Genomic DNA, 19,421 nt, shown 5'->3' with positions numbered 1-19,421 from the left:
GCCCAGTGAAAGTGAGTGAGGGTGGGGGAGAGCGAGCCACCGAGGGAGGGGGAATGTAGTGAGTGGGGGCGGGGCCTCGGCAAGGGGTGGGGCCTAGGGGAAGGGGCGGGGCTAGGGTGTTCGGTTTTGTGAGATTAGAAAGTTGGCAACCCTAAAATGCTCCTAAAAGTTAGGGGGCCACTGGCATCCAAACTATGCCCCCACCTCCCACACTGCCCCTTCCCCCGAGGCCCCGTCCCCTCTTCCCCCCAAGACCCCACCGCCCGCTCACTCCTCTCTTTCCCCTCCCCATCGCTCGCCCTTACGGACAGTAAAAAGTGATGTGGCCATGGTGCCCCCTGTTCTGGCACCCCTGGTTGGAGGGTGCAGCGCCCAACAAGGTGGGGAGGGGCCTGGACTTGGTGTTGGGGGGTAATGGGAGGAGGGGGCGGGACTGAGGGCATTGGGGGGGAAGCAGCTGAGAAGGGGGCTGGCTTTGAGGGGTGGGTGTGGGGCTTGATGCCCACCAGGACAAAGGAGGGAAGAGGTTGGCCTGGGTGGGTGAGGACTGGGTAGCAGGGGGTGGGGAGGGCCCGGTATGACAGGCTCTGCCCAGCTCTCACCCTCTCCCACCGGCCTGCCCAGGGGACATTGTGGGCGACACGGTGGAGAACTCCATCGACGGCGCCAACTTGAAACACCTGATCCAGGTCCCGGCGGGCTGCGGGGAACAGAACATGATCGGCATGACCCCCGCTGTCATCGCCACCCACTACCTGGACAGCAGCCGGCAATGGGAGAGGCTCGGGGTGGATCGCAGGGCGGAGGCCGTCAAGTTCATCACTCGGGGTGAATCTCTCTCTGGGTTGGGGGGGAGGAGTTGGGCCGGGCACTGAGCAATAGCGCCGGGGCTCTTGCTGCCCTGCCCCCGGGCACTGAGCCGCCCTGGCCGAATTGTCTGAGTAGAGCGGAGCTGGCTGGGAGCCTGGGGTCTGTAAGGGAGCCGGGTCCCAGTCCCTTGAGGAACCTGGTGGATTAGACGCAGGGGCCTGATTCCCAGTTCCCGTGCATGGGGCAGGGCTTTAAACCCCCTTGGTGCTCTCCCTGTTCTAGGACTGTGCAGGGCCTTTCCTGGCCCCTGGAGTGAGCAACAGCAGCCTTGGGGCTGCTCTGATTTACTCTGGTATGGGAATCAGGGACTAACCATAGTGCAGCATGCTCTGGCCATGCCCACAATCTGCCCCCTCCACCAGGAGGCTGGGAGCAAGACCCTGCACTGCAGCTGGGATCACCCCTTCACGAGGGGAGTCTCTGCAGTGTCTGGGAAGCACCGAGGTAACACACTCATCCTGGCCTGTGCTGCTTACGACATGCGTTGCACCAGCAGCCGTCGCCTTGTGGCAGTATCGCTCAGTGTCAGGGAGACTGAGATGCAGCATCTAACCCAAAGGGGATGGGAATGTGGGTACGTGGGGCTAGGTCCTCGTCCCTGGGGGTGGAGATGCTGTGGCAATCTGTACTTTCCTTGGCTAGCAAGGAGCCCCGGGAGATCATGAGATGAAAGAGCTACAGAGGGGTCTAGTGGTATCAGTGGGGACTGGGAGTCGAAATGGGGACTAGTGGGCTAGAGCAGTGCGGGGGTGGGCCTCAGGACGCCTGGGTTCCATGCCCAGCTGCAGGAGCAGAGCGTGTTACAGCTGGGCTGAGCACCTCAAACTGGGAATCCAGATCTTAACTTCTGCAGCTCAGGCCCCATCTCTGATCTCTTGATTTCAGGGTACACCCAGCAGCTGGCTTACCGGAAAGCAGATAACTCCTACGCAGCCTTCACAAACAGACCAGCGAGCACCTGGTAAAGCGCGGGGGGCAGAAACCTGGGGGGAACTGGGGCTGAGTTGTTGTCCTAACACACATCTGACTCCAGAGACTCCCCGCTAAAGTCTCCTGCTGCTGGCCTTGTCACGGGGGGGACTGGAGTGGGACCCAGAACACCTGGGTTCAATTCTGCCTCTTCCGTTGACATCTCCGTGTGGGACCTTGGGCAAGTCCCTTTGTCGCTCTGGCCCTCAGGTTCCCCATCAGTAAAATGGGGTTAAAGGCCGTTCCTTTTGTCTGGTTTGATTGTGAGCCCTTTGGAGCAGGGACTGCCGCTGGCTGTGGGTCTGCGCACCGCCCGGCACAACGGGGCCCTGATCTCAGTCGGTGTCTGGGCACCACCTGAAACAACGAAGCCCCCATCTCGGTCGGGGTCTGTGCAGTGTGCCCATTATGACGTGGCTGGGGGGCCCAGTCTTGGTTGGGATCCCGGGCAGTCCCCAGCATGACAGTGAGGTAGGGGTAGGATGTGATCTCAGTTGGGGGCCTCTAGGTTCAACCATAAGACAGGTTATGGTCACTCTTTAGATTAACAAATGGTTAAGATAGGGTTACCATATTTTGTGCCTCCAAATGGAGGACACTCCACGGCCCACGGCCCCGCCCCCAGCCCCGCCCACACACCCACCGCCCCAACCCCGCCCCCTCCCCAAAGTCTCCGCCCCCTCCCCTGCTTCCCGCGAATATTTGATTCGCGGGAAGCCTGAAGCAGGTAAGGGGGGCGTGGGGGGAGGAGGCGCGGCCCAGGCTGGCCCCCCGGCGTTTCCAGCCTGGGTCGGCTCGGGCCCTGGGGTGCCAGCCCCAGCCGACCACCCCCGGCCCGCCCAGCACTGCCGGCCCCCGGCGGCCCGGTGCACCTCCCGGCCCCGCGGGCCCGGCTCCTCAGCTCCCCGCCCCGCGGGCCCGGCTCCCCGGCTCCCTGGCTCCCCGCGGGCTCGGCTCCCCGCCGGCCCGGCTGACCGGCTCCCCGCCGGCCCGGCTCCCCGCCGGCCCAGCTGACCGGCTCCCCGCGGGCCCGGCTCCCCGCCGGCCCGGCTGACCGGCTCCCCGCCGGCCCGGCTCCCCGCCGGCCCGGCTGACCGGCTCCCCGCGGGCCCGGCTTCCCGCCGGCCCGGCTGACCGGCTCCCCGCCGGCCCGGCTCCCCGCCGGCCCGGCTGACCGGCTCCCCGCGGGCCCGACTGACCGGCTCCCCGGCTGACCGGCTCCCCGCGGGCTCGGCTCCCCGGCTGACCGGCTCCCCGCGGGCCCGGCTGACCGGCTCCCCGCGGGCCCGGCTCCCGGCCCGGCACTGTGACCCTGGCCCGGCACTGCGCCCCTGGTTCCCGGCCCAGCACCATGCCCCCGGCCCCGCACCGCCGGCCCCGGCCGAGCACCACCGAGCCCTCCCGATTTTCCCGGACATGCCCGGCTTTTGGGGATTTCCCCCCAGACGGGGATTTGAGCCCCCAAAAGCCGGACATGTCCGGGAAAATCCGGACGTATGGTAACCCTAGTTAAGAGCTGTTGCAAGAACTGGTTAAGAGATTGTTCGAGTCTCCAGCTCTTATACCCGGCTGATAGCAATCGATAAGGCTGCGACTCGTCTCCGGGGCATATTAACCCGTTACAAATGTACCCTTCGTTTAAAGAGTGACCCACATTAATAGGGGGTCGGGGCGACTGGCTGCTCCTCCCCCGCTCACCCCTGCCTTTCCTCCCTGGCAGGCTGACGGCCTACGTGGTGAAGGTCTTTGCCCTGGCCTACGAACTGATCGCTATCGACCCCGAGGTGCTGTGCGGGGCTGTGAAGTGGCTGATTCTGCACAAGCAGAAGCCTGACGGGGCGTTCCAGGAGGATGCCCCCGTGATCCACGGGGAGATGGTGGTGAGCTGCTCGCCCTGGGGGGCTGGATCTGGGGCTGGTGTCACTTTGCTCCAGCAGCTTGGGAGCTCGGGAGCCGGGTTCCGAGTTCGGGCAGCGCCTGGGAACGGGGCCCACAGGGCATAGGATGCGGAGCCTTCCGGAAACCCAGCCTTTCCTCTGGCTCCTCTCTCCCTAGGGAGGGTACCAAGGTTCAGAGCCGGATGCTTCTCTGACGGCCTTCGTTGTCATCGCTATGGTGGAGGCCAGAGACGCCTGTCAGCGGTATGTGGAGGTGAGTCATGCAGCCCGCGAGGCCACCGAGTCTAGCACGTGGCATTTTTTCATCTAGTGACAAGAATGTAGGACTGGGGGCTAGCGACCAGGGGACTGGGTGTCAGGGCTCCTGGGGTCTATTCCCAACTCTGGGGTGGGAAGAGACGGGGCAACAGGACTCCTGGGTTCTATCCCAGGATGATCTGGGAGGAGAGTGGGGGTCTAGTAGTCAGGACAAGGGGCTGGGAGTCAAGATTTGTGGGGCCTAGTAGTTGGAGCAGGGGGGTTGGGAGTCAGGACCCCTGGGTTCTATTCCTAGTTCTGCTGCAGATTCACCATTTAACCTTGGAAAATATGACTTCCCCTCCCCGTGCCTCAGTTTCCCCAGTTGACGCTGTCTCCCCTCTGGGCTCTAATGTGGGCTCCGGGGTCTCGGTGCCTTTCAGAGCTTGGGCAGAAGCATCACGAAGGCTGGAGATTACTTGGCAAGGCGCCTGAAAGACCTGAAGAAACCCTACTCCGTGGCCATCACGTCCTATGCGCTGGCGCTGCTGGGCCACGCCGGAGCAGGAGAGAGGCTCATGGCGCTTTCCACGGGTGAGCGAGTCTCTGGCTCCAGAACCCACGTCTGCGTCTCAGCCGGGCAGCAGGAGAGACACTGAGCCAGAGCAAGCCATTGGGCTGACTAGCCTCGTATCCCCCCTCGCCTTTGCTGTGTGGATCAGACCCACGGGCCCAGCTGGGCTGAGATCTCCCCCAGCACGGCATTGGGTCAGAGCCATGGGCTGGTATCTCCTGCTACCTCAGCATAGGTGCTGAGTTTTTCTTTTCCCCCGGGTGCTTCACCCCTACTCTGCCCCAGGCCCTGCCCCCACCCTCCCCTTCCCCCGAGGCCCCACCCTCACTCTGCCTCTTCCCGCCCCCTCCCCAAGGCGCCCGCCCGCCCGCTGCATGCTGCTCTCTGCCCCCTCCCAGCCACCAAACAGCTGTTTGGCGGCACCCCCGATCAGCTGTTCGGGAACGCTTCCGATCAGCTGATCGGGGGTGCCGCCGAACAGCTGTGGCTCGTGGGTGCTAAGCACCCACTTTTTTTTCCAGGGGTGCTCCAGGGCTGTCAGCGCCTGTGCACCTCAGATCAGACCAATAGCCCCACCTTGCCTTGTGTCTCTCCCCGATAACTACACCATCAGATCACACCAATGGGCCCATCCAACCTGGTATCCTGCCTCCCTGCCCCCAAAATCAGGACAACGGGCCCACCCGATACCCCTCCCCACTCCCAGCCACACCGGCTATTCCGCGCTAGCTGCCGGCTGTGGAGGTGACGGGGCGGGTCCCTCGCTGCTCCGCAGGGGGAACACACTGGGCCGACCCCCAGTCCCGGCTCTACTCCATCGAATCCACCTCTTACGCCCTGCTGGCCTTGCTGAAGCAGCAGAGGTTGGAGCTGACGGGGCCCATTGTCCGGTGGCTGACGGAGCAGCGGTACTACGGCGGAGGCTACGGCTCGACCCAGGTAAATATCACGACTGCAGAGCCCCGGCCCAGGCCGGAGGCGGCCCACGTGTGACGTGAGAAATGGCAGGTGAGGAGCATATTGCCTAGGTCCAGGGCATCATCCCATCTCTGGGGACGGCTCCAGGCATGGGGCTTGTATTTGTCCCAGGGGAGACTATGCCACATCCTAGGGAGGCTTATGTACTGGGGTGGCCTGGCCCCGCGGATAGGGCATAGGACTTGGAGGCAGGATTCCTGGGTTCCCTTCCCAGCTCTGGGAGGGGAATGGACTCCAGTGTTAGAGCAGGGGGCCTGGGATCCTTCCCAGCTTTTCCATTGTGTTACTCCACAACCTCGGACACGCCCCTTTCCTGCTCCGTGCCTCAGTTTCCCCCTCTGAAAAGCACAGTGATTTCCCCCCTTTGTAAAGCATTCCCCTCCCCTCTGGGGAGCTCCTTGCTGAAACCCCATGGCCAGCTTGACGTGAAGTGTGGGTCATTGCTCCGCTGCTGGCGGTTGGGCCTTCCCCCCCCCTTCCAGCTCCCAGAAGTAGGATACACCCCCTCCTCCTGCCCCCCCAGGATTACCTCCCTCAGACCCGTTGCCACCGCTGCCTCTAGGAGAGAATACATCTCCTTTGGTATTCCTCCCCACCCCCAGTCCCCATGAGGAGATATGTTACCCCCTTCCAGAGCCTTTGCCCCCCGAAGGGAATATGCCCCCCAATATTGCCCCCTCCAGAGCCTTGCCTCCTCCCCAAGGAGGGGTTATGCCCCCACCCCAGGATTATCCCCTTTCCAAAGCCTTCGACTCACACCCCCATTCCTTGCCAGCCTCCAGCGCTAGCTGTGCCCCTCCCAGTTCCTAGGAAAGCCCCTCCCACAGCCCTTGCCAAGGCCGTTTGCTCTCAGCCCTTTGTTCTGCATGGCAGACAGAGGGTTCTTTGTTCCAAGGGGGAAGCGCAGCCCGGCTGCCCTGGGTTAATCACAGACTGAGGGGGCAGCTGCTGTGGGAGCCTCTTGTTAAAATCTTGCCAGCGGCTCAGTGAACACGTTGGTCGGTCTGGTGAGATTGAGCTGGGCTGTGTCTGAAACACCTGCCTCTTGGGTCAGGTCTCACCCCACAATGCGCAAGCAGGGCCCAGCGGATCCCATGAAGCCCCAGACTCTGCCCCGTGGTCACAGAATCGTGCCATGGAATCTCCACTTCTAGCCTTTTATGGAAGCTGCCAGCCAAGGGTCACCCAGGCAGCGCTGCCTGCCTGAGTCTGCAGACAGTCTGACTTGGCTGTGGGAGAAAGGAGTTGGCCCCTGGCTAGCCCACTGCGGTGTTCGAACCCTCAGGAGCTAATGCTGGTGGTGGAGTATTATTTGCTCCTTTTTTGCTGTGGCTCATCAGAAGTATGTGTTCACTCTGGTCCCTAATGATGACAGCCCGCTGTGCTCAGTGGCGAGAATGACTAAAGCAGGCAGTCTATGGAGCACGTCGCAGAGTGCAGAGAATGACTAAAGTATCTTCCAGGAAGGACTTCTGTAGCCTAGCAGAGTGATAGGGCTCAATGCCGGGATAACTGGGTGACATCCCCTGGCCTGTGAAATCCAGCAGGTCAGACTAGATGGTCTAATGGTCCTGTCTGGCCTTATTGTTTGTTCTTGTTCTGCGTTCCTGCACTAGATCAAAGTACCCTTTAGAACCCGGGGTTCCCCCACCCCCCACCCCACGAAGGGTGTCAGCAAGTCACCTCTTGATCTCTTTGAGAAGCTGATTCGGCTCCTTCTGTGTCTCACTAAAGGCATTTTCTCCAGCCCCTCGAATCGTGTTCGTGGCTCTTTTCTACCCACTCCAATATTCCCACGTCCTTTGTTGCACACACCAGAACTAGGCGCAGCCTCCCCCCCGTGCCGCCCCTTCCCCCGATGCCCCGCCCCTGCGCTGCCCCTTCCCCTAAGGCCCCACTCCTGTGCCGCCCCTTCCCCCGATGCCCCGCCCCTGCGCTGCCCCTTCCCCTAAGGCCCCACCTCTGTGCCGCCTCTTCCCCCCAAGACCCCGCCCCCCACTCACTCCTCTCTGCCCCCTCCCTGCTATCGCTTGCCCGGTAAAAAGTGATGGGGCCATGGCCCCCCTCCCCATTCCAGCGCCCCCGGCGCAGCGTTTCAGGCTCACCAATGCCGTACACAGAGGAAAACTCCCCTCCCTGCTCTTAGTCACCGCTCCGCGGAGTAGCACAATTCCCCTTTGTGGCTGTGGCGTAAGATTTTCTCTTTCATTGATGAGCCTCGTTTAGCGCAAATCACCAGCTGATGAGTCGAGCCCGCACCCCCATCCACCTCCTCGGGGCCCATCTCCCCAAAGCTGCAGTTTCCACTGGCCTCCCTGGGGCTGCCACTGAATTTCTAGCCTCCCTGCGCCCCATCCGCCCCGGCTGCAGGGGTCTTGCTGCCGGGTTTGCTGGGCGTTCCTCTGAGTCCTTGTGTATTAACCCCCACGCCCCTTCCTCGCGACAGGCCACGATCATGGTCTTCCAGGCTCTGGCCCAGTACCAGATGGATGTGTCGGAAACCAAGGACATGGCCCTGGACGTTTCCATTAACCTGCCGGGTCGGAGCAGGCCGCTGCTCTGGAGGATCAACAGGGACAATGCCATGGTGGCCCGGACGGAGCGAGTAAGTCCCAGGGGCGTGGAGAGGGGGGACTGGGCTGAGTGCCCCGCCAGGGTGAGGGTGGCACAAGGGTGAATGGCAGCAGATGCAGGCATGGGGGGGTCGGTGGAATGGCAGGGGGCTCGCCTGTGTGGGCGGGGATGGCATGGTCACCCTGGAGAGAGGCCATGGGGAGGGTGGGAAATCGGCCATGTGTGAAGAGGCGGGGAGGGGGATGGCCCTAGGGTGAGGAGGTGCCATGGGCAGGGGGCAGTGCCTTCCCCCTACAGAAAGTGGGGGAACCCAGCCTTGCCCGGGAACAAACCACTTGTGTCTCGGACAACGTGGACGCTAACCTACCCTCTCCCACAGACCAAGCTGACCGATGGCTTCACCATCTCGGCCAAGGGACACGGCAAAGGGACCCTGTCGGTACGTATGGGCCGCTGAGAACCCTCCCATCGGCCTAGGGGGCTCCTGGACGAAAGCCCATTTCCCCAGCTGGCAGGGGTCCTCCTGGTTCTGAGGGGGCAGCAACCCCCCATCTCGGCACTGCCCCCTGCTGGATGGATCTGAGCAGGGCTGCCGGGCAATGACATGATTTGGGGAGGCCACGTCCCTCGTTCTATCCCTCTCTCCCCCCATCCCGAGCTTCTCTCAGGTCTGGTCATTTCTATCTGCCCTGGGAATCCTGCGACAGCCTGGCTTTCCCTGAGACCCCTCCCCATAGACCCCCTGGGCCGGAGCAGCCTGGTCAATATCCCTCCGCTCATTGCCCCTTTCTTTCCCAGGTGATGACGGTTTATTACACGCCCCTGACGGAGGGGGCGGCAGCCTGCAAGAAGTTTGACTTTAGCGTCTCTGTGCAAAGGGCACCTGATGGTAAAGAGCTGGGATTCCTGATCGGGGGAGAGGGGGGCTGGTTTGAGGGGTGCCAGGCCGCAAGCCCCCGGTGAGAAAGGGGTTAACCTCCATGCAGCTTACCCCTTTTCCGAGCTGGCTGAGGAACAGACCTCTGTCACCAGGCCTCAGTGGGGCACAGCTGAGAATGCCAAATTCAGGACAAACTGGTGAAGAATAGAGCAGACTCACCCCCCACCGGTGGTTATTCTGTCACAAGATTATAGCAAGCCAGTAAGACGAGTAAAACTTCTGGCTCACCACCCAGGCACTAGACTTTATGATGAGCGGTTACGGAAAACCAATGTAATCCAATTGTAGGATCCTTCTCATCCCAAGAGAATCAGCCACTTAGCCGGGTCAATCTACAACTCGGATTTTACCCAATAATCATCTTGATGCCAATCCTGTAGTAACTGAAACTAAAGGGTTAATAAGAAAAGAAAAGAAGAAGAGATAATAACGGTTAATAGATTTAGGGTGACCAGATCAGAGAGGCGAAATATCGGGACGCGGGGGGGGGGGGGGGGGGGGGGGGGAGGGAGACCCTGCGCGGAGACCGTCCTGGGCTGGCCGCAGGCGCGCCAGCGTGTGGCAGCCCATACCCTGGCAGGCTTCAGCTCCCCGCGGGCCCGGGAGTGCAGAGCTGTAGCTACCTTCGCGCCACTGGGCTACACCCCGCTGGAGAAGCGGGACCTTGCCGCGGCCCCCAGGCCGGGACTCGCCCAAGCATCGCGGGACGGGATCGCCTCACCTAGGGTCGCACACCCAGCCAGGCATGCACTGCTCCCCCCGCCCTGCCCCCCGGAGGCAGACAGACTCTAATTATCCCCAGCACCGCGGCGGAGCCGCAGCCCGACCGGCCCTTCCAGCTGCTACTCCGCCTCTCCCTCGCCGCGTGTCAGGCAGAGGCATCTGCCTGGCACCCAGCGCCAACTACACCCCTCCGGGGCCGGGGCGCACGTGGCGGAGGTGAAGCCCCCAGGAACCAGAGTCCCCACGCGGACAGCTGCTGCCCCCCCACCCATGGGCGCGTAGGGAGCCGGTTCCCCAGGCTGGATCCGGGGCTGCCCCCCTGCAGGTACCCCCGCCCTCCTGCCTGCGATTGGGCCAGGGCCAGGCCGGACTCACCCCGCTGTCCCCGGGCCTCCTCCCTCCAGCGCTTGCCTGGGAGGGAGGAGGAATGCGGCGTGCTTCGGAAAGAGGCGGGGATTTGGGGAGGGATCCAATGGGGCAGTTGAGGGGGTGGGGCCAGGGCGAGGATTTGGGGAGCTATCCAATGGGGGAAGGAGGGGGCGGAGTTGGGGCGAGGGAGGGGGCGCGAGCCAGAGCGGAGGGCAAAAATTGCTTGTTTTTTGGTCATTGGTCGGGACGCGGGACAAACGAGCAAATATCGGGACAGTCCCGACAAAATCGGGACGTCTGGTCACCCTAAATAGATTATATACACCTCTACCCTGATATAACGCGACCGGATATAACACGAATTTGGATATAACGCAGGGGGCGGGGCGCACACTCTGGTGGATCAAAGCAAGTTCAATATAACGCGGTTTCACCTATGACACACTAAGATTTGTTGGCTCCCGAGGACAGCGTTATATCGAGGTAGAGGTGTACATACAAATAATTGCAAAGTCCTGTAGCAATGATGGAATAGACGGCTGGCTTGTAAAGTCTCTCTGGGAACTTCCAAAAGACTGGAAGGTCCTCAGTCCATAGTTCAAAATGCTCCTTCTAATTGTAAATCCACAGGCCAGAGAATCAGGGCAGGCAAGTGGCAAAATGAAGCCATCTCAGGGGTCTTTTATCTCCTCTGCCATGTGCCCGGAGACGTACGGTCTCTGTTTGGGCAAAGTTACTGGCCTGAGATGGAGTCCAGGTCACATGGGCATATCACCCCTCCTTGGCAAGTTTGATAATTCACAGGGGCAGCCATTGTCTGTGGCCCATTGTTAGAGTGAAGTGTCCTTAATGGGCCATCACCCCACAGCTGTCTAGCCTTGATGTAAATCTTATCTGATGGGTGTTACCCGGGAACACAGCACAGGTGTAAAATACAAGTCCCTGGGCAATAGTCATCACTTTAGGTACACAGCTGATACATGCATATAAACAGGACAATCCTACTTAGCCAATCATCACTTTTCCATGACACGCTTTGACAAGACTTGTTGCAATTGTATAACAGTGGCATTATTGGTCACCAGTTCAATCCGACCGGGTTCCAGCTGCTTGCTTGGGGCTTGCTTGGAGCAGGGGTGCACGGGCAAGGTTTGAGCACGGGGTTCTCCCAGAAATGGGCCCCTTGGTTCATGATTAGCCAGGAGCCGCAAGGGGCTGGGGAAGCAGGTTGGGGTGTGGATGAATTTCCCCACTGAAAGAAAAATTGCTTCCTCTACAGGCTTTGATCTCAGAACCTAACTACGCCCCAGTGCGGTGGGGGACGCATTAGCCACTTCAGAGATGGGGAAACTAAGGCACGGGTCACTCAGCAGCACGGTGGGGTATAGACCCCTGGCTCCCATTCCCCACCTAGATCGTTCAACCCCATTCCCCTCCCACAGGCAAGGCTAGAACCTAGGAGTTTTGATTTCTAGCCCCCCTGCTCTAACCATTAGACCCCACTCCTCTCCCACAGCTGGGACTACTGGACCCTAGGGCTCCTGATTTGCATGCCAGTAACCACTAGATCCTTTTTCTTCCCGTGAAGGAAGCAGCCGCACTTGGCAAACAAACTAGTCACAATTGACACTTCCCTGGAAACCGCTATCAGAGATCGAAAAGATTAGGGTTGTTTACAAGAAGGGAGGAACTGAAGGGGTGGGATAGAGCTGCATACAGAGGAAGGTGAACAGTCAACAACCCGCAGTTCAATTCTGCTCTGCCACAGATTCCTGTCACACCTTGGTCCGGTATTTAGTCTCTCAGTGCCTCAGTTTCCCTATCTGGAAATGGGGGGAAATGGGACTTCCCTCCCCCACAACGAGGACAGACTGTGAGGTGCTCAGATACTAGGGCGATGGGGCCCGGAGAAATACTTTGGAGAGAGAGGAGAAGTCCTGTCTCTTATCTAGTGCTTTTCATCAGTGGCTCTCAAAGGGACAGATCTTTAAAGGTATTTAGGCTCCTAGCTCCTATTGAAATCAATGAGACTTAGACACCAACGTACCTTTAACTGTCTGGCCCCAAGCACTTCCCAGAGGAGATACAAGGACAAAGAGGCACTGAAAGAGAGACAAGGAACCACACAGGACAGATGAGAATCGTGTCGCTTAAATGAGCGACTGGAAGGCGCCCAGACACTGCGGTGATGGGAGCAGGATAAGGACCAGTGTAAAACAGGCTGGGATAGTTTGGTACCCATCTTGTGTGACTGTGTCTGTAAGTGGGGTGGGGGAATCCCTGAGGAGCTGGGAGTCCTCCCCTCGGAATAAATTTGGGACGATCCTGGTGCATTTCCTTTCCGGAACCATTTTTAAATGCTCGGGGGGGGGGGGGGGGTTGGGGGACGACACATTGATGAGACAGGAATGTGACCCCCCCTGCTGTGCTGATGGGTCTTTGCAGCCAAGAAGCCAGAAGGAGCCCTGGACTCTGTGTTCATCCAGATCTGCATGCGGTGAGTCAGACCAGGTGGGAGCTGCACCAGGCCCCCCTGCCGTCTCCCCGCACCCTAGAATGGCGGAGAGCGTGTCAGATCCTGGCTTGAGGCGTGCGTCCACGTCTCCGTTTAGTGCAGCGGTTCTCAAGCGGTAGGTCGCAGCCCCGCTTTAATGGGGTCGCCAGGGCTGGCATTAGACTTGCTGGGGCCTGGGGCTGAAGCGGTGAGGCTCAGGCTTTGGCCCCCCATGCTGGGTGTGGGGCTCAGGCAGACTCAGGCTTCAGTCCCCCCTCCTGGGGTCGTGTAGTCACTTTTCTTGTCCGAAGGGGGTCGCGATGCAATGAAGTTTGAGACCCCTGCTCTAGTGGTTAGTGTCCCTGTAGCAATGATAACCAATGGGAGTTAGGCTCCTAAATACCTTGGAGGATCTGGGCCCTGGGGCCTGCAGCAGCCAGTGTGATTTCCAGGCCCACCCTCTCCCCCAGCCCCATTCAGCTTTCTTTTCCTGGCTATAGTGCCCACCGCCAGGCCGGCCGATCTCCTTGACTGTACCCCGGCTGTTTTGGGTACAAGCTCTAGATTGCCCCCTAAAGGGGTACGACACCCTCCACAGCCCCCCAGGAGTGCCAGTGGCCTCCATAGAGGGATCCGCTTCCTTGCCTGGCAGGTGTTTTCCTAGCCAAATCCTCTCTGCGTCCTCCAGGTTCTTGGGAGGGGTGGACTCCACCATGACCATCCTGGACGTCTCCATGCCCACAGGCTTCTCTCCAGACATGGACGACTTGGATAAGGTGAGTCCCACCCCCTCAACGTGCGGGGAGTCGACTGGTCCCCTGGGACCAACCTAAGAGTGGTGGCGGTGGTGGTGGTTCAGGCAGGGGGGTTAAACTCTTCCATGCCAGGATCACACACACACAAACTTAGCCATCTGGGAAGGGCATCACAACCTCCTGATGCTAGCTGGGTCAGGAAACAGGGGCTTGGTGCCTTTCACCTCTTGGTCACCCTCGGTCACAGACTCCGACCCTGCTTGGGGCAGCAGTAGCTGGTTTGGTGGGTTCTCAGCCCGGTTCCTAGCGGGACAGGAATGTCACTGTGTCACTGGCACGAACCAGCCCCCTCGTTGGCAGCCCCGGTGTCGGACGGGCCAAGGAGATGGTGCTCCCCTCTCGTTCCTAAGGCGGGGTCCCTCCCAGGCAGGGTTGAACCACTTCCAGAGAGGGTGAGAAGCGCAGGAGGACTCACACTATCGATGCCCTGACCAGGGTGTCACAAGAGGAATCAGATCCTGGGGATGTCAGTCGGCCAAGCCTTGTTCATGGGATCAGAGTGGAGAGCAAGACGCAGATAGTAGGGGGTGGGGAAGGGGGTACGAAGCCAGGAGGGGCAGAGCTGGGCACCCCCAAAGCTTTGGCAGAGGTGGGGCTGAAGTGGGCACCATCCAGCTTGCGGATTCTACCGGCTGATCCGTTTGGTTTCCATGCCCAGCTCACGAACCGTGTGGACAAATACATCTCCAAGTCTGAACTGGACACGGACCTGTCTGAGAGAGGCTCCCTCATCCTCTATCTAGACAAGGTACGGCTTGGCCATCCCCGCTTCTTTCTTTCCCCACCTTTCTCTCTCTCTCTGTCTCTCTCTCTCTTTCAGTCACACTTAATATTAAGGTCCGACTGATAATGGATTAATAAATGCTTGAGAGTGATTGATAAATGGCCCCTGTGCCAAGTGCAGAGTGGAGTAACTGGGAATCGGGCCCTTTGCCCCTTTGCTCTCTCCTGCCTGCAATGACTGGACCATTCCAGCGCCTAAGGGCCTTTCTCTTCCTCCCTAGGTGTCCAGCAAAGAGACAGATTGTCTGAAGTTTAAAGCTCACCAGCACTTCGAAGTGGGTCTGATCCAGCCGGCAGCCGTGACGGTGTACGAGTACTACTCCCTGGGTTAGAGCATTCATCACTCACTCGTCTCAGCACGCTGGCCCTGGTGTAGCGCTTTACCGAATCAGAACAGGCTTGATCCTTATCACCCCACTAGCTCTTCAGGAAGGCAAGACAGTACGGTGCCTAGGGCACTAGCCTGTGAGGCAGGAGATCTGGGTTTGATTCCCCAGCTCTGCTTTTGACCTTTGCTCTGTGACTCAGTTTCCCCCTTCATAACATAGGGAGAATAGCTCTGTCCCAAAAACAGCTTTAAAGCTCACGAGGTGCTCAGCTACAAGGATAGCTCTTCTCTTGAGCTGCCTTCAGAGTCTTGCGGCCGGGACTCGGGGAAACCTGGGTTCTGTTCCCAGCTCTGGTTAGAGCAGTGGGGGCTGGGAGTCAGGACTCCTGGGTTCCTTTGCCACTGACTCCCAGGGTGACCTTGGACAAGTCACTTCATTGCTCTATGCCTCAGTTCCCTTTCTGGAAAAAGCCTTTCCACCATAAGACTAACACCTCCACCCCCTCCAACCCCCCCTCCCCCCAAAAGGAAACGATCACCAGTTTGCTGGCCTCTTTAAACCAGAGCATCCAGACCGGAGAGGAGCTAATTTAAGGGGAATGAGCCCACCTGGGTAGTTAATTGACTAACGAGCACCTGGGCATGATAAAAGCCCATCATTAGGTGGTGGTGCTGAGAGAGAAGCTCTCCTAAGGGTGAGGTACTCCGGGAGAAATGCAGGCCCCATAGAGGCAGGTGCCAATTTGTTTTTTTTTTTTTCTTGCCTTCATGTTGTTTGCTGCCAGTCTTTTGTTAATTTTTACCTGTGCGTTGGTGTAACGGTTTAGAAATGTTATGAACTTTGTAAATGTTGTACAGCAATAATGCAGTAATACAGCCATAAGGCAGTTGCTTTTACACAGTCGTCAAATTCATCCATATTTTGATGCTAAAGATTTAAAACCAAAGGCACATGAATTCACTTTGCTTAATAGTATACAATTTAAATGACAATTAGACCTGGTCCAGCTAATGGTTTTTAGCTGATTGTCTACTTAATTGTCCATATATGGTAGAATGAGATGTAGTTGACCACTCTGTTATTTATAAAGCAATTCATTTTTCTTTTTTTTTTTTGATAGACTCATAGACTTTAAGGTCAGAAGGGACCATTATGATCATCTAGTCTGACCTCCCGCATGATGCGGGCCACAAAAGCTGACCCACCCACTCCTGGAAGAATTCTCTCCCTTGACTCAGCTGTTGAAGTCCCCAAATCATGATTTGAAGACTTCAAGTTGCAGAGAATCCTCCAGCAAGCGACCCCTGCCCCATGCTGCGGAGGAAGGCGAAAAACCTCCAGGGCCTCTGCCAATCTACCCTGGAGGAAAATTCCTTCCCGACCCCAAATATGGCGATCAGCAGAACCCCGAGCATGTGGGCAAGATTCTCTAGCCAGACCCTCATTGACCATTGTTACCAATTACCAGTGATGGCACGTTATTGACCTATTGCTAAAATCACATTATCCCATCAAACCATCCCCTCCATAAACTTATCAAGCTTAATCTTAAAGCCAGAGAGGTCTTTTGCCCCCACTGTTTCCCTGGGAAGGTTGTTCCAGAACGTCACCCCTCTGATGGTTAGAAACCTTCGTCTAATTTCAAGCCTAAACTTCCCAACGGCCAATTTATATCCATTTGTTCTTGTGTCCACATTGGTACTGAGCTTAAATAATTCCTCTCCCTCCCTGGTATTTATCCCTCTGATATATTTAAAGAGAGCAATCGTATCCCCCCTCAGCCTTCTTTTGGTTAGGGTAAACAAACCGAGCTCCTCGAGTCTCCTTTCATACGACAGGTTTTCCATTCCTCGGATCATCCTAGTGGCCCTTCTCTGCACCCGTTCCAGTTTGAGTTCATCCTTTTTAAACATGGGAGACCAGAACTGCACACAGTACTCCAAATGAGGTCTCACAAGTGCCTTGTATAACGGAAGCAGCACCTCCTTATCCCTACTAGAAATACCTCGCCTAATGCATCCCAAGACCGCATTAGCTTTTTTCACGGCCACGTCACATTGCCGACTGATAGTCATCCTGCGATCAACCAGGACTCCGAGGTCCTTCTCCTCCTCCGTTACTTCCAACTGATGCGTCCCCAGCTTATAACTAAAATTCTTGTTAGTCATCCCTAAATGCATCACCTTACACTTCTCACTATTAAATTTCATCCTATTACTATTACTCCAATTTACAAGGTCATCCAAGTCTCCCTGCAGGATATCCCGATCCTTCTCTGAATTGGCAATACCCCCCAACTTTGTGTCATCTGCAAACTTTATCAGCCCACTCCTACATTTGGTTCCAAGGTCAGTAATAAATAGATTAAATAAAATCGGACCCAAAACCGAACCTTGAGGAACTCCACTGCTAACCTCCCTCCAGCCTGACAGTTCACCTTTTAGTACGACCCGCTGCAGTCTCCCCTTTAACCAGTTCCTTATCCACCTCTGGATTTTCATATCGATCCCCATCTTTTCCAATTTAACCAGTAATTCCTCATGCGGTACCGTATCAAACGCTTTACTGAAATCGAGGTATATTAGATCCACCGCATTTCCTTTATCTAAAAAATCTGTTACTTTCTCAAAGAAGGAGATCAGGTTGGTTTGGCACGATCTGCCTTTTGTAAAACCATGTTGTAATTTGTCCCAATTGCCATTGACCTCAAGGTCCTTAACTACTTTCTCCTTCAACATCTTTTCCAAGACCTTGCATATTACAATGTTAAACTAACAGGCCTTGATGCTTGAGGGTTTCTTGACTGTATACTGATATCTTCTGGTGTCTTCGAGGTGTGATATCTTCTGGTGTCTTCGAGGTGTGATATCTTCTGGTGTCTTCAGTCTGTGGGAGGCAACCTTAAACAGCTTTCAGTTAGATAACATAAGTTTTTTGCTTGTTTTTTTACATTTCTCTTGTTTTCAGTAATCCAAATTTAATACACAGATAAATTTAGTTTGTAATGGGGACCATGTCTTTTATAACACAAACTATACTTTTGCAATTGTTATACATTTATTTTCACTTGAGGTGCATTACTAATATTTTATACTAAATATAACGCTTAACTGCTAAAATAGATGCTCACAATCTTCTCTGAGAAAGTGTTGCTTTCCCCTGCTGAGCACTCTGTTTTAGCAAAAGAGTTAGTAAATGAAATTTTACCCAAGCTTTATATTGTTAATTTGCTTGTGATACCAATTCCGCTTTTGTTAACTGTTTAGAAGCATAAACTTTAACAACCACTATTTCCATTGAACATAACATAAAAGAGAATTCAAAATAAACCAACATGAATTTTAAATACAGGTATGCAAATACTTTGATGTATTAAACTTTCATGATACTTCAATCTGTTTGGGAGACAAAGGTGGAAACCTGTTGAAATTGTTTGGTTAGCGTTAACATTTTGCAACATAACCAGACATAGCATAAACTGTGGGGGGGGGGGGAGGGTTTAATAATTTTTGCTATAACATTCTTATAACCGTATTTGAAAGTGCAAACAAGTTTATAAAAATCCAAACAAGAAATTGATGTTACATTAATATTACCTTTATCTTAATGTTGTGGTTTACCCTTACATTTTGAATAAATTCTTTACATTACATTTATACAATACATTTTTTCTTTGAATAAAAAAAAAATATTTTTGTTTGCAATTGCATTATTTGTGTAGGCAAAAATATATGTACATATATTTATAATTGATGCCTTTTTGAACTTTGCAAAAAAATTGGTATTAATAATATGATGATGGTTATACCCCAATCACAATATTAAAATAGTGTGGTACCACTTAAATTAAATAAAAGTATAAAATTGACTTGTGTTGCAACAAAATAAAAACAAACAAATAAAAACTAGTCATGTGATACACACCACATACCCGCAGGACAAACTTACAATTAAAAACAAATGGTGCCAGGATTTTATTTATAACTATACATCTGTAAAATGGGTATAATGATTGTGACAGGGTGGACTAGGCCCTGAGGCTCCCTGCTGGAGGCCTTGTGGCCCTGCCACACCCTCCCCCAGAAAATGGCAATAAAGAGGTCTAAAATGGCTGTGTGGGAAGCAAGCAATCAGGGCCCAGCAGGCTAGTATAAGATGAGCTGCAGGGCCAGCCTGAGATCAGTTTCTTGGTAGAGCTGGAGGAGAGTGGATGGTGCTCCTGGCTGGCTGCTTGGACTCCACCAAGACAATGCACTGAGGTAAGGGTGAAGACTGTGCAGGAACCATGGGGAAGTGGCCCAGGGAACTGTAGCAACCACACAGTTTATTTAAAGGGACATGGTGGATGGCTGCTATCGATAGGGTCCCTGGGCTGGGACCCAGAGTAGAGGGTGGACAGGTCTAGGTTCCCCCCACCAGCCACCGGGAAAGAGGCCTGGACTTTGAGGCACCCCAGAAAGGGAACTGAACTGTAGTGGCCCAGTTGAAGAGCTGTGGCCTGAAAGGCCCTGAGAGGGTGAAGACATTGCCTCCAGGGAGGGAGCCCTGGGCCACTGCTCTCTAAAGTGGCAGGGACAACTTGAGAGAGGCCCCTGTTGGACTTGTACCCCGGAAGGGGTTTGCTTTGTTTTTATTTCACATACAGACTGTGTGTGACTCGGCTGGAGGGCTGAGTCAGCAAAGGAGAGTGGGTCCAGGCACACGCACTCCGCCAGGGGGCGCTCATGAGAGATGAGAGCACCCCCATTACAGTGCTATTGACCTTTTGTAAAGAGCTTTGAGATCTACTGATGACAAGTACTATCTAAGAGCTAATTATCATTTACTGGACATCTGTCAGTAACTAATCTCCATGGCTTTCTGCTCCT

The 19,421-nt window shown here is 55.9% G+C and overlaps 1 protein-coding gene across 1 annotated transcript; it reads left to right on the top strand.

Annotated features, from left to right (window-relative positions):
* Positions 1–596: 596 nt before the first annotated feature.
* Positions 597–15,696, top strand: LOC101952907 (complement C3 alpha chain-like). The gene is made up of 14 exons (XM_065576274.1): positions 597–828; positions 1,756–1,831; positions 3,560–3,719; positions 3,895–3,990; positions 4,418–4,568; positions 5,324–5,487; positions 7,973–8,131; positions 8,480–8,539; positions 8,899–8,989; positions 12,578–12,629; positions 13,315–13,402; positions 14,100–14,189; positions 14,446–14,551; positions 15,674–15,696. Exons 1-14 carry the CDS (start codon positions 717–719, stop codon positions 15,679–15,681), a joined length of 1,413 nt encoding a protein of 470 aa, XP_065432346.1. The 5' UTR covers positions 597–716; the 3' UTR covers positions 15,682–15,696.
* The last annotated feature ends 3,725 nt before the right edge of the window (positions 15,697–19,421 follow it).

Source organism: Chrysemys picta, chromosome 22, assembly GCF_011386835.1.
Source record: "Chrysemys picta bellii isolate R12L10 chromosome 22, ASM1138683v2, whole genome shotgun sequence".
NCBI classification, from domain to species: Eukaryota; Metazoa; Chordata; order Testudines; family Emydidae; genus Chrysemys; species Chrysemys picta.
The sequence above is the reverse complement of the archived record's forward strand: the minus strand, read 5'-3'. Positions and strand labels throughout refer to the sequence as shown.

Excerpts from the sequence above, each read along its gene's own strand:
- LOC101952907 (XM_065576274.1), top strand. The coding sequence starts at position 717 with ATGATCGGCATGACCCCCGCTGTCATCGCCACCCACTACCTGGACAGC. Across the intron at positions 1,832-3,559 it reads AACAGACCAGCGAGCACCTG|GCTGACGGCCTACGTGGTGA; the intron begins GTAAAGCGCGGG and ends CCTCCCTGGCAG. Across the intron at positions 12,630-13,314 it reads TTCATCCAGATCTGCATGCG|GTTCTTGGGAGGGGTGGACT; the intron begins GTGAGTCAGACC and ends TGCGTCCTCCAG.